A 17,124-nucleotide genomic window follows, 5' to 3' on the forward strand; every position below is an offset into this window, starting at 1 on the left:
AAAAACCTCAGTGTCAAAAGCTGACAGAGTATATTTGTGCAGCAACCCAAAGATGATATGACTGTATTTGAATAAATGTAAATTGTTGCACAGGAAAAAAAAAACATTCCCTGAAAATAAGTCCTAATGCGTTTTTTGAAGCAAAAATTAATATAAGACCCTGCCTTATTTTCGGGGAAACAGTATAACTCTTTTAAGACAGGGCTGAGGAACATATAAAACGCTGTACTGCAGCTAAAACTGTGATCACGACCTGGGGTTCAAATCCCAGGTAGCCGGCTCAAGGTTGACTCAGCCTTCCATCCTTCCGAGGTCGGTAAAATGAGTACCCAGCTTGCTGGGGGGGGGGGGACAATGTGTAGCCTGTATAATTAAAATTGTAAACCGCCCCGAGAGTGCTTGTACTGCTATGGGGCGGTATATAAGTCCAATAAATAAATAAATAAATATAGTTATGTGCTAGTGGGCATTGTGAGTAACCGGGTTTTGACTGACAGTGGAAAGTTGGAGCTTGTCAGGAGAGTCTGTTAGAATCACTGGGGATGGGGAAATGGATGTGTATGGATGAAATTGTGTTCTAATGGTTGATATGCTGCCTGACTGTACAGATGTTGTGTGTGTGAGAGAGAAAGAGTTCAATCCAGATTTTAGTTTGAGCTTAGCTGTGTTGGAGTTTGAATTACAGTCAGAAAGAATTAGGAAGCTATTAGAGTGAAGTCAGAATCTAAGAGAGATTGGAAGCAGTGAGGAAAAAGAATAAGAGCTATGAGGTAGTTTGTTAAGAGCTAGGCTATCAGAAAGAACTGGGAAGTTTGTTTCTGTGAAGCTATGATTTCTAGAGACTTCAGCTATATACTTCGAACAACAGTTTGTAATATTGAATCTTATGCTTTTAATTTTAAAATAAACTTATTTCTATTTTATAAATCTGGTTTCGTATTTTCTTTATCTTTCTTTCTTCCTATTTTTATGATGCCTTTCTCCTGGTGAAAAACATTAAAACAAGCTACATGTAGCATTAAAAGTTATTAAACATGAAATATTAAAATCACCTAGAAAGAAATTAGAACATATAAAACATTTTAAAAAGCACATTGTAAAGGATATAATGGTATCAAGCATAGGACATCTAGCTATGTTAAAATTAAATATTAAAAGCCTGTCTGAATTAAAATGTTTTCAATTGTCACCACAAGGTAGTGTGGTGAAGAAAATAGCACCCAAGATACTATGCCACATATATTCCTGACCAACACTGAGACACATGGTCAAATGTGTATCAATAAGATAGGTTGTACAGTATTTGTTTAATCAAAAGTGTTCTTACTTTTTTTTTTAACCAGAAAAGAGAGTGTAAATTCAGCCCTTGATTTTGGCAATGATAAATCAGCAGTGGAAAGGAAACACTGCTTTCCCTGCTTTGGGTAAAAGAATATTCCAAAGGAAGGAGTCCCTTTTACAAGTCAAAGGGCAACCACAAATGTAGTGAAAGTATTTAAGGGTGGTTGTTGTTTGGTGGTGGCACACATCAGGTAGAGGAAAATGGGGTGGGCACAAACCTGTTTCCCTCCAAACATAGTTTAACTCTAGTTCTTATCAGCCCTAGCCAGCCTGGCCAGTAGTGAGGAATTACAGAATAAATATTTTATCAGTATCAAAATGGACTCTTCAGATGTAAGACCCAAATTGTCTGGAACAGAAGTAACAGGCTAATACAGCCCTGTGCTTCCATCCTACGCCACCCCTGTAATGAGAAAAATATTAACCGCATGGGGACCACTGCAGCATAGGAAGTGGTCCGGAGGGTAACTGTTAGTAACCTCAGGGTAACTGTAGGTAGCAATAATGATGTAGCTATGTATGAACTTCAAGTGTTCTTATATACAGTGTATTTGATTATAACATATGAACTAGGATCATGTAATTGATAAAGACATAAATGAATCGCATTTATACCTGAGGACAGGTGAGGAGAGGTCCAGACAATCAAAAGAGCCACTTACGTTTTTTATTTTATGGTGATTGTCACATGACATTATCTGCCATACTATTATCAAATCATACTATTATCAAAATTATACATTTGGTTAACTGTTGAGTCCTGAAGGTCAGATTTAAATGGATGTTAAAATGGAATTAAGACTACTTTTGTAGAGATTGCTATAATAAAGACCTGGAGATGCGTCAAGAGCGGCTATGACGACAATAGTGACGTCAAATTGTAGATACTAGAGATAGAAAACACTATAAAAGCAGTCCCAATTGGTGTGTGGTAATAAAAAGACGGTAATAAGATAATCACATCAGGCCTACAGTTTAAGTGCCCTATTTTTACTGGATGATTGCTAAAGAGTAGGGTGTTGGGGCTCAAACCCACCCTTGATAATCTGGAGGCTCTCAGGATGTTAATGGGAGTTAGATACCATTGCTGAATGACAACATAAAGGCATTTTGCATATTCCCAGGTACTGTATATCGTGTCTTCCAGTGTTTTGTAGCAAACACACATTGGCGGTCCTATACTGCTGTCTTTTGCTCCCTTCCTTTGATAATCTGCAGGAGGCCAGGTTGAGTACTTTTTCCTTCTGCTCAGCTACCAGTTCAGCTTTCCTCACCACAGTTCCCAAACCAGAATTAAGAGGATCTTGGCCCAGGTTCAACTTTAAGTGTGTAAGGAGACAACTATGGTTCCCTTGCTCACTGGAGAAAAATGTTTTAATCTAGGCACATCATCTGCCTTAAAATATCTATCTTGTTTTGTCAGAGCCATTGTTTTCATCTGTAACAAAACAAGTTCTGGGAATAACATTTCTGAAATATCTATCTGATAGAGAAAAAAAATAGCAACATTAGAATGGGGAAAAAAACCTCTTCAAGGTCTCACTGACCATTTTCTGTTTCAGAGGTCAATCCTCCTTAGATAATGGAGAGAGAGAGAAAAAGCAAAGGCTTTCTTTTCCATAATCATTAAACTGACATGCAGTTGGTCTTTTCTCTTGGGGCTTACACTGAGTAATGTTATCACAATCTGTCTCTTGGTTTGGTCTCTGGGAGAGCATACCAATGCACATGCTCATAGGATAGACACAGCGAGACAGGGATTTTTTATTTTTTTTAAATGAACTTAAGGTAGGGTCAGGGTGGGAATCAATATGTACCTTGGGGGGGTGGGGGGGATTTGGAGCAGTGAAGGAAAAGATTAGTCACTTTTGTTTGGAAGAACAAGTTTAGCATTCAGTTGACAGTGACATTCTGGGAAGGAAGATTATCTGAAAAAATGTACTCTCTGACCAGTGTATTGTTCCTGTTTGCTAAGGTTTGGACTACAGTTCTCCAACATTTCTGGGCAATCTTGAACTCTGTGTTAAAGTCCAAGCCAGAAGTTCAAGCGTAATTCTCACAAGACACCACCAAAGTCCAGTGATATTTATGTCCTACGTATTTTGAAACTCCAGCCCTGTGCATTTTGAGGGCCTGGCCACACCAGTCAAATGTACTCCAGTTATAGCCCAGTTAGATTGTCACATAAATTTCCAATCACGTGATGCATGACCATGACTGAATCATTTTCCTGGCCAACAGTGTATCTGTGGTTTATTTCCCCCTCACCGGGAGGGTTGTGTTATTTTGTTCTAATGATGTATTGGATCAGTCCTTAGTAGTACTGCATGTGTGAAATTAATCCCATATACCCCCACTCCGATACCCAGGCCTTCTGCATTAACTTCTCTTTCCCACATATCAGACACACATCCTGCCTGGTCTGGTATGGGCCCACAAACAATGCCACTCAGCAACTTGAGACCTCTCCAGCCCGGGGCACACTCTGTCCCATCCTGGTTCAGCTAGTGAAGGAGGCCTGACAGGAACTCCCACAGCACAGGTCCCCTTGCTGAGCCTCCCATCTGTGTTCCCCATCGGGGAAAACAGAAAACTAAAAGCAGTCAGAACCAAAGTGCCACCTCAAAGAAGTGCCTGCCCTGTGGAGCTCAGCACAGGGGGCAGTCGGTATGCCTGGCCTTTGCCTTTAGAGATAGGGGGAGGGAGGGAGGCATGGAGGGCAGGCCCATTGTGTGCAATGCACGTCTTCAAGAGTCAGGGGCTGCACTGCCCCATGGCGCAGTGGTTAAACTGCTGTACTGCAGGCAAACGTGTGCTCACGACCTGGGGTTCAATCCCAGGTAGCGGCTCAGGGTTGACTCAGCCTTCTATCCTTCCGAGGTCAGTAAAATGAGTACCCAGCTCGCTGGGGGGGGGCAATGTGTCGCCTGCATAATTAACTTGTAAACCGCCTAGAGAGTGCTTGAAGCACTATGGGGTGGTATATAAGCAGCACGCTTTTTGCTTTTGCCCCAGGAAACAAAACAGAATATAAATCAGTTCTATCATTTTGGCAGCCATAATGTTTAAAATAGGAAGAAATGAATTGGTAACGTTAAAACAAATGGGAATGTTAACCCCGGTATATATACCATGTGACCTTGATTCAGTACAACAGAGGTATGGAAAGAATAATTAGAACTGGGGGACATTTGGTTGGTGTGCTCAGGCCCTGACTTAGGAGTCAGCGCCAGTGCAAGGTATTATGAGGCCTGAGGCAAAGATGGTGTCAGTATCCATTTCAGATACTGGACTAGCTGTTGGATCTTAATTGGCAATGGATATTGGCCTCCCAGTCACTTCAGGAGGCAGATGTTTATGAAATATTATGTATTTCATTTCAGTCAATGACTCTAGTAACTAATAACTAATAGGTATTAGTAATAACTGAGGAAAACAGAACAAATTACCAATTTGTTGGCCTATTATTTGATTTTTTTAAAATCTAAAGTGCAAGCTTCCATTTCTAGCATAAATATACTGTTTTTAAGGAGTACTATTCTGTCACAAATATATTTTCCATTTTACGAATCAATGGCTAAAATCCAAATGGAGTAAATTTATGTTGTAAAAGATGGATAATTTCATCATCTGGCACCAGCAAATTGATTTAAATTCATTGAAAGCTACCCATCTCACTCCCTTCATGTTTTAAAATCCTCCAAGGCTCTCTTTTGCCCTGGAGAAGATTTGGGGGGGGGGGGAGCAGAGAACCTTTATCAGCCAAAGACCACTGTCAGTGTGATTTGGACCACCATGAAATTGCCAGTAGGAGTCCCTATCGCTGTGGTAGTGCTTTTACTTACCAAAGTCCCCCCTCCTCGAGGCTTCTAAGAGCTTTCCCCAGGGCAAAAGGGAGCCCTAGGGAGCCTCAGAACCTAAAATAGGGGAGGTAGGAAGCTTGCTGTTAGTTTTAAATTTACTACAGTGGGGTCTTGACTTGAGAACTTAATCCGTATTGGAAGGCGGTTCTCAAGTCAAAAAGTCTGTAGGTCAAGTCTCCATTGACCTACAGTGCATTGAAAACCGATTAATCCCGTAACAGGCCGTTTTTGTTCCATTTTGGTTTTTTTCTGGTCTGTAAGTCAAATCTCAGTCTGCAAGTCAAACCTAAATTTTGCAGCCAGAGAAGTCTGTAACTCAAAAAGTCTGTAAGTCAAGCCGTCTGTAAGTCAAGGGTCCACTGTATTACCAGTGCTGGGTGATGATGTCATCCTACTTGTGTGGCATAGAGTTGCACAAGAGGGTTTTGCCCAATTTATAATATCAGTAAGTATAATTTATTACTGTAGTTTAACCTATTCGAAATGCAGACTGAACCATTTACACATAACACACATAATTTACAATGAGAAATAAAAGAAAAAAATGTTCTTTAGTATCATTCAGTAACTGAACTGAACTTAGTCACTTTGTGACTAAGGGAAAATTAGCAACTTGGGTAGTAACATAGGTGCGCTGGTCTCATAGACAGTCCATAACCAGCCACTCATCGGGATAATCTTGAAATGTGGGTAGGATTATACGATCTCTATAGGATCTATAGGATCTATGTAGAAGTTAAAGTATAAAATAGCATAAGGTAAAAAGATTCATGGGTCTCAAGCACACATTTGGGTTGGTAGGGAATTCCTGTGATTCTGCTGTGAAATATTGCTAAGGCCAAAATGCCATATGCTGCAACCCACTGACCTGTCCAGGCACTCACATATAAGAGTCATATTTGCAAATGTACAGATTAATTTAAGAACTTTTAGAGCTGAGTTAGATGTTTGGGTGGGGAATCTACCCCTTTGAAACCACACAAGAGTCACAATAGCTCCTACTTTCTCCTCAAATGCTTGAGGCCCTCAAGTGCAGCATTGAAGTGAGAACAAGCAGAGAATAGGAGGGTGTGTTGTGTGAGTGCGCAAATGACCAGCCAAAGAAACATGGTTAAAGTGACTTATCCTTCTTCTTTGTGGCTTCTGTGGCTCACAGAACTGCTAGATAGCTCAGTGATTTAGGTACAGTATCTGGCTGCAGAGCCAGAGACTGGGAGTTTGATTCCCCACTGTGACTCCTTGATAGGGTCTGGATTCGCTGAGCCATGAGTGAACACTTCCAGCTCTTCAGTTCTAAAATGATGATGATGATGATGATTAAACATATGAGTGAATAACAAGCTATACTCACTAGGAGAAGGGGTGAGGATGGTGCAACCTAAAGCAGCTTTCCCTCTAACACAGACAGTTGTGGAGGAGGAACATGGGAAGTTGGTTCTGTACATCCATCTGAAGGACACTTCCTGTAGGAGGATATTGGCAGTAAGCTGGTGGAATAGGCCGAGATGTTTGGTAGTGGTTATGATTTGGCAAGATCACATGCAACATGGAAAGCAGCTACAACCTATTTTGATGGCCTATGCGCTGCAGGTAGGGAATTCCTTCAGTGGCCCTGCATAATAAATAAACAGGAAGTCTGGAGGATTTGTAGAAGGCCTTTGTTCTGTGGACATAGAAAGTGACAGTTATGTGAACTCATTGAAATGAATGGAAGAAAAAACACCTTTGGAAGAAAAGAGATATCTTACTCACGTTCCTTGTGGGTCTGGCAAAAGGGAGTCTAGCAGCATAAGGCAGCTGGTTTGCTAGCCTTCTGCTCTCCAGTGATGGCTACAAAAAATGTTTTTATAAGATGAGTAGACAGAGGTCACTGGAAGTGAGTAGCTCGAAGGGCTTTCCATGGTCCTGATGGAGGATGAGACAGAGATGCCAGTGCCTGGGGGAAAAAACTTTCTGAAAGATTTTAGGAGGAGAGACAGTGCAGGTGCTTGCAGGCCATAAGCCGAGACAGATCAGGGCATGGCAAAAAACTTCTTGCCCAACTGGAGAGGAAATTTGAGGAACTGAGAGTTACAGAATCTTGTGAAAACTGCTGCTGCACTAAGAATCAAAGGCACTTAGCATGATATGAGCAGTGGGTAGATTTACAAGCCATTTCCAAAGCAGGGTTACCTTAATGAAATAAATCAGGTCCTGGATAGTGCCTTTTGAATTCAGTTTAAAGTCACGTGTTTTTTGTGTTATTATGTGCATCCCCTTGCCCCTCTGGGATCTTTTCCTCACAGCTAACATAGCAAAAGAACAGAATGCCACATAGAGAGAAAATCAAAACAGACGTTTCCTTGTTGTCTCCCACATGCAGGGAGACAGACATCTCTCCCTTCCTTTCTTCTCCACTTACTGTGTGTGTGCATGTGTTTGTGTGTGTGTGTGTGTGTGTGTCTCCCCCTCCCACTGCAAGCCTTGCCACTTTCAGCCCTTCCCTCACCCCTCAGTTTGAGTTGGATAATTTTATTTTTAGGTGTCCCCCCAACACACACACACACACACTTCTTTTGAAACTGGAAATAGGAGCAGGGGGTGGTCAGGGCTGCTCTTTTGCTGTCCATTAGGGCTGAAAGGAAATGTCTGTTCTTTTGCTATACTAGATGCAAGAATTTTTTTTAAAAAAACAGAGAGGCTTAGGGAAAAGTCAGGGAGGGAAGTTGCTGGTGGAGGAGGTGGTGATAGCAATCTTTATTTACATGGATAGAGGCCACCACTTGCTTACCCCCAACTGGCTTACTAACCAGGGTAAAATGGGTGATAGAGTCGGCCAGCATAAAGGCCCGACAGAGGTGTTCATATATGGGGAATTGATTCTAATGAATCGATTCCACATCTGAGTTTAAAAAAAAACGGCCCTCTGGCTGAAGTGTACAAAAAAACTTGCTGCTGCTCAAAAAAGAAACACAATTCCCTTTCACATTATTCCACACTTGCACATGCATCATGTGTTCATCCTTTTTTTGCATCAGTTTAAAACATGACAAACCCAGTTGAAACAGGGTTGTTGTTCTTGTTTACTAATGTAACTGGGCTCTCAGAAAATGTCTGAAGGGAATCCTTTGTTTCACTTTGCCACACTGTGAGACATAGGATTTTGAAGTCTGGGTGATACATCCAAAGGTCTGCTATGAAAAGAAGATCCAGGTAAAATGGAAAGCAAATATAACTCTGATTTACAAGATATAGAAGTGGTGGGAACAAGGATTTCGTGGGTCTTCATGAGGACTGTCATCATGAGAGGTACATGAATTATAGTGATCGGAACACATGCTGTGGGATGACCTTTCAAGCTGCATCAAAAGCATTGGGTGTCCTGTGGAGAGGCAAAGAGATTTGTGTCTGGCTTTCTTCATCAATGGAACTGATTTCCACTTACAGATATAGGTGCCACTCATGAGAAATCCCTATAGCTGTGTTGTGTTTCCACTGTAGATGGATAGAAACAAGAGTGATGTGGCTTGAGGATATACCAATCCCAAATACAGTGTGTGATGTCTAGGAAAGTTACTGAACATGTTCTGCCCTATTAGATTATCATCATGATGTCTGTGGAGATGTGTACTATATAAATGTGAAAACTTGAAGGCATGCAGAATTTTCCACGCTATAGTGACTTCCAAGATGTTTATGTGGAGTGTGTGCTCTCTGGGCATCCAGAAACTGTTGACAGAGCAGTGGCTGTGGTGGCCATCCCATCTTTGCCTGGAAGTGTCAGTTGTTAGCTGTGTGGTAGAAAGCAGGAAATGGAACGGTGAGAGTCAGCATGTGATGGATTGAGTCTTAAATGTTGGCTGGGAAAGTGAGCAACAGTGACTGCAATTCTGTCTCTGGACTGAATGTGTGGATGGCTCCCCATCCCCACCCCCCGAAGTGGATGCATCGGAGATAAGACTGCTGGACTTTTGCAATGGTAGTAGTCATGATGCTGGGAAAGATTTAGATATGATGAGCTGCAAGGATGGATGGATACTGCCAGTAGTGTCCATCTTGATGATTGTAAGGAACAAGGCTGTTACACAACAGGAAGGCCTGGAATATCATAAACTACATGGTTTGGGAGAGACTGATTTGGGTTGATGAGGGACTGTAGTTTGTGGGTATGGAGTCTTGTGTATGGCTGCACAGATGTTGTCTTGAAGGGGGGTGGTTGAGAGTCCTATGTTGAACTGGCCCTTTTTGAGTAGGATGAGGATTTCTTCTTGAAGTATTGAAGAATGTAGTGTTGAACACTACCAGATGCAGTTGAGAGAGGTAGTGGGGTGTCAAAGGCTAAAAATATACAGCCACAAACTGTTGCAAGACAGAGTTGTATTATCTCTGATGTGAGAGGAAGCAGTGAAAGCAGTGACACTGACAAAATACATGTGTCCATAGAAGAGCAATGGGCATAATGTTGGATGTGATGAGAATGATACCCAAGGGTAGTTATTAAAGCAAGAGGCATCTTGTTGTTAATGGGGGGGGGCTGGGGTAGGTGGATGCAAGTAATCTCCCATGACATGAGTACTATCGATCCTGGGGAGTGCTTGATCACACAGTTTGGCCTTGATGAGGGTGGATCAGGAGCCTCATGGCCCTTGGTCGGCCAGTGTACTACATGGTAAGCACAGTATGAGAGAAAACAGTGTGTTAGAGAGATCTGATATGGTCTCTAGCATGGAGGAGATGGGGACAAAGACAGAGATCTGTAGGGTGTGCAATTTCATGGGCAATCAAAGCTGCACCTGTAACGGGAAGGAAATCACCACTCCTTTAGATCACAAAGGAGCAACAGACGCTCATAGCCATTCAGTGTAGCTAAAGTTTTTACTTTTTATCTGCTTTCTGTTTGTTCACATTTTACAAATGCTACAGATTGAGATGTTCAGTCATTAGCAGATTATTTAGAAAATAAACAAGCTTGCAGCAAACTAGGTGTCATTTTTAATTTACCTTTCCTCTGATGAGTGCAAATGTACTCTTCTATTTTATGTTTACACCTCTCTATGAGGTAGGTTAGACCAAGATGATAATTAGAGTTCTCCATGTCTGTGGCCAAATTAACATATTATGCAAAATAGGTAGCCATATTTGCACATGTGCAAATTTTATATTATGCAAATTACCATTAATTTCTGCTCTGTTTTTCTACCAACATGATTTAAAGTCTCCAGAAGTCTCCAGTGTTCTTTCTGTCAAATACTGTAATACTAAATTAAGTTGCTCATAAAACTGGGCAGGGGAAATGTCTAAACAGTACTCAATAAACACATGTGCACAAATGCCTTCTTTGTGTAAAAATGCACATACCTTTACACTTAATAGTGTTTTTAAATCTTTAATTTTGCATACAGTATCATTTCCCCATAAGAGAAAAACACACAAAACAATGTCGTTGCAAAGTTAGATCATTTTCCATAAGTGGGGATACATAATTTTCCTCTCAATTAACATAAAGAAACATTTTTATAGTAGAAAAATATGTATTTACATCAAAAAGTGGCTAGAAATATTTCACTATTTTAACGCATTATAGACACAATTCTTCCTTTCTTTCCAAGCTGAACAAAACTGATTTTGTTTTTTCAGCAAATTTCATTATAATTTACCCACACTTTCCATATTCAGACACATAAAACATTATTTTAAAAGCTGTTTTACAAAATATCCGTTCTTTCCTTTAATTTTTTTTTACAAACAGTGCAACATATGGGAATGTGCAATATAAAAATCAAGTCATGTCCAACATTTCTTACAAAATTTATGGAAAAGCTACCCATGAAAAACAAGTATAAATAGTGTAAAAACTTGAAAGAAAAGATACGCTGCCATCCAAAGCATCTGCATGGGACTCTGGAAGGCACATTGTCTTCCACAGAAAGCAAAAGTTTCCATCTTCACTACAGGAACAGATTGCCCTAAAGAGACTCCACTCAAGTCACATACAATTGTTTTTGCAGGAGGGAGAAGCGCCCAGAGAGGGCTAGCAATGGCTCTGATCCAACAACACCATATTACTTTCAGCAACTCTTTCATAAGAATGGGGGAAGATTTGTTAAATAAGAAGAGCCCTGCTGGATCAGGCCAAGGGCTCCTCTAATCCAGCTTCCTGTATCTCACAGTAGTCCCACCAGATGCCTCTGGGAGCATATGAGACAACTAGATCCCTGTCTCCTGATACCCCTTCCCTGCATCTGGCATTTTGAAGTACCTTCCTTTTAAGCCTAGAGATTAGACATCCCCATCATGGCTTGTAACCTGTAATGGACTTTTCTTCCAGAAATCTGTCCAATCCCCTTTTAAAGGCATCTAGGCATGCACACTGGCAACCTATGCAGATATAATTCTTTTGGCTAAAGTCAAGAAATGAGCCCTTATTATTCACCTGGATTTTTATATCCGGCAGTAAGTCTTAACTATGTAATCAGTTCAGTGTAAACACCTAAAGCAGTGAAATGAAGCAAGAAAGCCTTTCCTGAAGGTGGAGAGTTGTAGAAGTGGCAGTTCTAGGGGAAGAGTTTTGCTGGATTAATTCTGAATCTGAGACAAGCATGTCGAAAACAGAGGGCTGGTAGGTTCTGTTTAAGAAAGAAAAAGCAGGTAGAATGGAGAAGTGCAGAACTCTCCCCAAGACCCAATGCTAAAACAAGTAGTTTACCACTACAAGAAACTTCATCCTATAGTCTAGGCAAGATGGGGATGTTGTTTTTGCTTGCACAACTGATCGCAGAGTAATGGCCAATACTCCAAAATGAATCATATTGTTTGCCCACCTAGAAATTCAATGAAATTCCATTTGTGCTTTATTTTCCTCCACTGAAGTTACCTTGGATTTAGGCTCTGTTATCCACACCAGATGTGGATTTAAATACATGCTTAAGTTTTGTTCCTGGATTTATTTATTTCTTCTATGTGCATAGAACTTAGTTTGCTTACTTGGTTTTGTAAGAAAGAAATCAAATTTGCACTGTTTTACCCAGCCTGAAGAGTTCAGTAAATGTTTTCTTTTTTTCTTTTTCTTTTTTTTTTTTGTTTTGTTTTCTTTTTTGGTTTTTGGCCAGTTGTACAAACTGGCCATAAGCCTAGAAAGCCATATGCCCAAGAGCTTCCTCTTAGTGTTTCATCTCAGCCCTTGTCTAGCGCTGTGCAGCATAACCTCAAGGTTGTTACTATTACCTGCTGTCAAGTTGCCTCTGAGGTACAGTGACCCTGTGTATGCGTGGTCTCCAAGGTACCAGAGACATGTCTTAATAGTAAATAAGGAAGAAGGGAATAGTTCCTGTTTGAGAAGTTTTATTGATATGCAGGTCCCAGTATTGGTGTCCAGCTTCCATAAGCCCTGGCCATGCTGGCTGGAGATAATCAGAGTCAGAGGCTGACACTATTTGTATGGTCATAAACCCTTTCAACCTTGCTATAAAGGCTGAAAAGAAAAGGAGGTAGATGAGGTCAGAATATGTGGTTGACCAAAAGTGAAGCAGATAATGAATGTGCTCACCGATTTTACTTAGAATTATCCAGGCATGATAAGATCCTACTAACGTTTGTATCTGACAAATATTTTTCAAAAACATACTGCAGGTCAAGAGTGACAACACTGGCAACAAAAAAATCAGACATTAGCACATTTTTAAAGGAATATAAAAAGTTGATGTGGTTACACACTGTCAAATTAAGCAGGAGAGATTAAAGCATAAATGTAAGCATGAGTTACATCTCCCACTGAAAACAATGGAAAGTGCTTCACTTTGGCCAGATTGTTCTACTTGTGTTTGTATAGCTAACTTGCTACACAAAATCACACATTTTTCCTATATAAAATGGATAAATGGCTTGGCTCTATGAAATTTAGATGAGAAGAAATGTGCATTTGAAAGAGGATCATGGAAGCAAAACTGCTTGTAAAATTATCAAAAGCTCTTTGTCTTGGGTAAAGCGTATGATCCTCATTTATTTTAAAAAAATGTTATTCAGTTAACATTGGTTGGGCACTGAACTCCACTGAACACTGTGAGAGTTACTTCTGAGTAAACACAGACAGGGTTGGGTGTATGATCTCTCTCTTTTCTTTCATGTAAGCTTTGGTGAAGAAAAAAGAAACGAGTATGTATAAAGTACGATCTATATCAGCCCTTCCTAAACTGGTGCACTCCAGCTGTTTTGGATTCTCTCATTTCCCGTCAGCGCTATTGGCCATACTAGCTATGAGTGATGGATCCAAAATTCAGAATGCAAATGTAAGCATATTTAAAATCTCATTGATTTCAATGGAAGGGATATAAGTACATCCTTTACTCCTCCATTGTAAACAAGAGGATACAAAACGCTTCTGTATGGATATCTTAACTAATTTTAGCCAACGTAAGTTAAAATCCCAATACACAATAGCTAACGCATGTAATTTTTGTTTACACTTATGATTTTTTTACAAATGGAGCATGCTCAAGCCATAGATAAAGATTTTAAGCCCCACCTATTTATACCACAAAAATTCAAGTATGTCCTGTGGCAGACAACAGAACACAAAAGCCCTTCCCTTCGACTGGCTCATGCAGATACACACTTTCCACTTTGCCAGAAGGTAAAATCTAGATAACTCTGTCCATAGAACTGCTGGATAGTAGTTTAGATTTAGGTTTCTGGCTGCGAAGCCAGAGGTTGGGAGCTGGACTCCCCACCGTGCCTCTTTGACAGTCTTGATGATCTATAGAGTTCAATCCAGTTCTGCAGTTGTAAAATTATTCTTATTATGTTAAGATTCTAAGCATGTTCATCTCAAAGTGCTTCCAATCCTCCCCTTGTGATCAGCAATTTAGCTTACCAAGAACAGATATTTCGGGGTGGTTTTGTGAATCTCATGCCATCGAAGACTATTTACCCTCACTCCCCAAGCCTGAAATGGCATGCCTACCTGCTATGTGCCTGAAGCATGGTAGGCATCCTTTATGTGCAGACCTCACCTTAGATTTAAGTATACCCAAATTTTGGCTCCATTGCTGAAAACATGCTTGCCCAAGGGAAAGAACCAACTTGGGTAGCAGTAGCAGTAACAAACAGAAGCAGAAAGGCCAGGAGGCCAGGTTGTAGTACAGAGTCAGACTTCACTTCTGCATTACTCTCTCTGGCTCGGTGATTTAAAGTCAAGGTCCCACAAGACACCTGGGACACCATCTTTTCCGAATGGGCATCTCATCATTTAGACTTGACTTGTGGCCTGTTTGCCAAAATTGGTTAGTCACCACCAGTGTATTATTTTCCTTAGGTAGAAGAAGCTGGAACATATTTTCCCTTCAGCTTCATTTCTCAACCTTCACATTTTCTCCTCCTAGTTTTTGTCCTTGAGAGCACAACTCTAAAGCCCAATCTTCTGCTATAAGGGCGTGGTGAAAAAGTTTGTTTGGTTTGATTTATCTGTCTGTTGTGCCTTTGGAAGGCCATTTTCTTCATCAGCCAGTGAAACTGGGTTTTCGTGAAATTTCACAGCTTTTGCTGGATTTTCTTTTGCCATTTGTTCAGCATTCTCACCTCTACAGCATTTGCAACAGCTGCAACAGTGCTTTCCACAGGCAAAGCTTGCAGAGGTTATGATATCATCCCAGGGCTGTAAGGAGTGCATCCACCTGGGGAGGAAATCCCAGTTCTGGAGCTTCTGAGGCAGCAAATGTGGCTGTTTCTTTTGCAGAAGGTTGATGATTACCACAGCAACCAAGAAGACCAAGATGGGAACAGCAATGCCCACGAGGTACTGCCAGCCAGCCACAGACAGGCCAAAGACCACCAAAGGGATCAGGAAGAAACAGAGGAGAAGGTAGAAGACGGCAAACCACCTGTAGTTGGCTGTTATGTTCCCTAGACCCTTGGACAAGCGGATTGGCAGCCGCATGAATGGGATAGGATACCACAGGATAATCCCAGAAATATTGAAGAAGAAGTGGCAGAGAGCAATCTGAAAGCCAAGGCAGTCAAGCAAAAAAGAAATATCAGAATCATTGTTAAATGTGTGACTTATGTACATGTGCATGTGATTTTACATTTCATTAATGATTGTTGTTCACCCTTTCTTCACTGCACCCTATACTAATTCCCACCATTTATGATCTTCCAACCTACATATACAAAAAAAAAACAGTAGCAGCAGCAGCAGCAGCAGCAGCAACAACAACAACAACAACAACAAAACCCCTGGCAGTTCTTTCACACAGTTTGTCCTATTGAAATTGACAGGAATTGAGCAAGACAAAATCTTCAGTTCAGTTGATTTGTTTTCTTAAAATTCATACAAAATAAAAAGGCCTTATCACAGAAACACAAACAGAGAGAGAACACACTTCTCCAAACTTTCAATTACAAAAGTTAAATTTCAATTTCAATAGTACTGTATCTCTGGATATAAAGAAATAGAACATAAAAAGGGCATAGTGGATTTGGATGAAGTGAGGAAGTCTTCACTTTCAGAAGAATGACCACATCAGCCCTGGTGGGCTTCCTGAACCCCTCCCTGCCTTGGGGTGCTGACACACTCCTTACGATCTAGCCTTCTGATAATATGCCAACCTAGGGATCATGTTTGTTCTCCAGTCCAGAACTCTGCTCAAAGCATAGTTTCAAGTTCTTATTTCAAAACATGAACCATAAGTTGTCATTGTATATGTTAGAGTTAAACTGTGCCTCGTGTTAAACAGAGAGTAAATACATTTGGGTGCATGATGGAATGGAAGGGAGAGGAATTAAGGAAAGTTGAAGCACACATATGGATACCACACCATTATAGGTTTAAGAATGCTCGACCATCAACCCTTGATCTTTGTGTGTGTGGGCGAGTGGGGGGGGGGACTGGTAGTCTGAAGAGCTACCACTAGATTCATTTCCCTAGAAGGGAGCCATTAACTGGGGCTAGAAGGGATCCAGAGGACAACTTGTCTGGAACCCTCCCCACCCTTTAAGTCAATCCTCTTGATTCTGGATGTCATCCTGTATATATCAGCAAGATCATCTACAGAGCACAACAGGAAAATCTTATGTTCCTGTGTTATGCCTTCCAATTACCTCAGTTCTGCAAAGTTTTCAAATTGCAAGATCATTTATTGTCTATGGCATTTAGAAATTCTGTATGGAGAAGCAATGCTGAACAGGAAAACTATTGGATGGCAAAGGATTTAACAGTTCCTCCGTCTTCAAGATTAAGCAGCCCCTTCCTCTACTGAAATCTCCAGGCTTCATTCAGGAAAAAATCATATTGATTCTAAATTTCCTCATGAAGCACTTATTATAAATCTTTTTTTAAAGATAACCTTCAAAGCAATACTGACCTGTAAGGAATACTTTAATGTACTTCCAGGACTAGCCAAAGCAGCAAGAATAGCTGTTGTAGTTGTACCAATGTTTGAGCCCAGAGTTAGAGGGTATGCCCGTTCAATGCTTATAATGCCAATTCCTGATAGGGAAAAAAATTAAGAATGAATAATCACATCATTGTTTATTGCCAAAGTGGTAGCCTTTCAGTTTGCCTTTTAAACAAAACCTACAAAGGGTCTTGGGGGACCTTAAACATTAAGAAGCGTTAGCTAACACAAGTTTTCATAGACTCTGGACCAATGCTTTGGATGCATGAGTGTAGCCTCAGTACAAACATGTGAGGAAATGGGGAATGTGAAATGTAATAGAAGTGCAAAAGATAGCAGCAAGGTGATGGTCTTAACAGTGGCTGTAAAGGTTTGTTTAACAATCAATGGGACGTAACACATACAGCCTTAATAGTGGTTGTTATCATTGTGCAGAGGTTATCAGAGGACGATAAGTACTGCACATTGAAACATCATTTACAGAGCACTATAGTGTTCAAAGCTCTTCACATAAGTATTTCACACTGAACCTTACATTTTAACAGCCTGTA

General features: G+C 40.7%; 1 protein-coding gene across 2 annotated transcripts in view; it reads right to left on the reverse strand.

Moving 5' to 3' along the window:
* Nucleotides 1–305: 305 nt before the first annotated feature.
* The window catches only part of SLC34A2 (solute carrier family 34 member 2), a 47,241-nt gene continuing 30,422 nt past the window's right edge, over nt 306–17,124 (reverse strand). For both annotated transcript variants that reach the window (XM_020780452.3, XM_078394044.1), the window contains 2 exons: nt 16,541–16,665; nt 306–15,177 (listed from right to left, as the gene is read on the reverse strand). In XM_020780452.3, the coding sequence (XP_020636111.3) occupies nt 14,602–15,177; nt 16,541–16,665 (701 nt within the window). In that variant the 3' untranslated portion in view covers nt 306–14,601. The remainder of the gene's footprint in view (nt 15,178–16,540; nt 16,666–17,124) is intronic.

The sequence above is a fragment of the Pogona vitticeps genome, chromosome 5 (assembly GCF_051106095.1).
Source record: "Pogona vitticeps strain Pit_001003342236 chromosome 5, PviZW2.1, whole genome shotgun sequence".
Taxonomy (NCBI): Eukaryota; Metazoa; Chordata; class Lepidosauria; order Squamata; family Agamidae; genus Pogona; species Pogona vitticeps.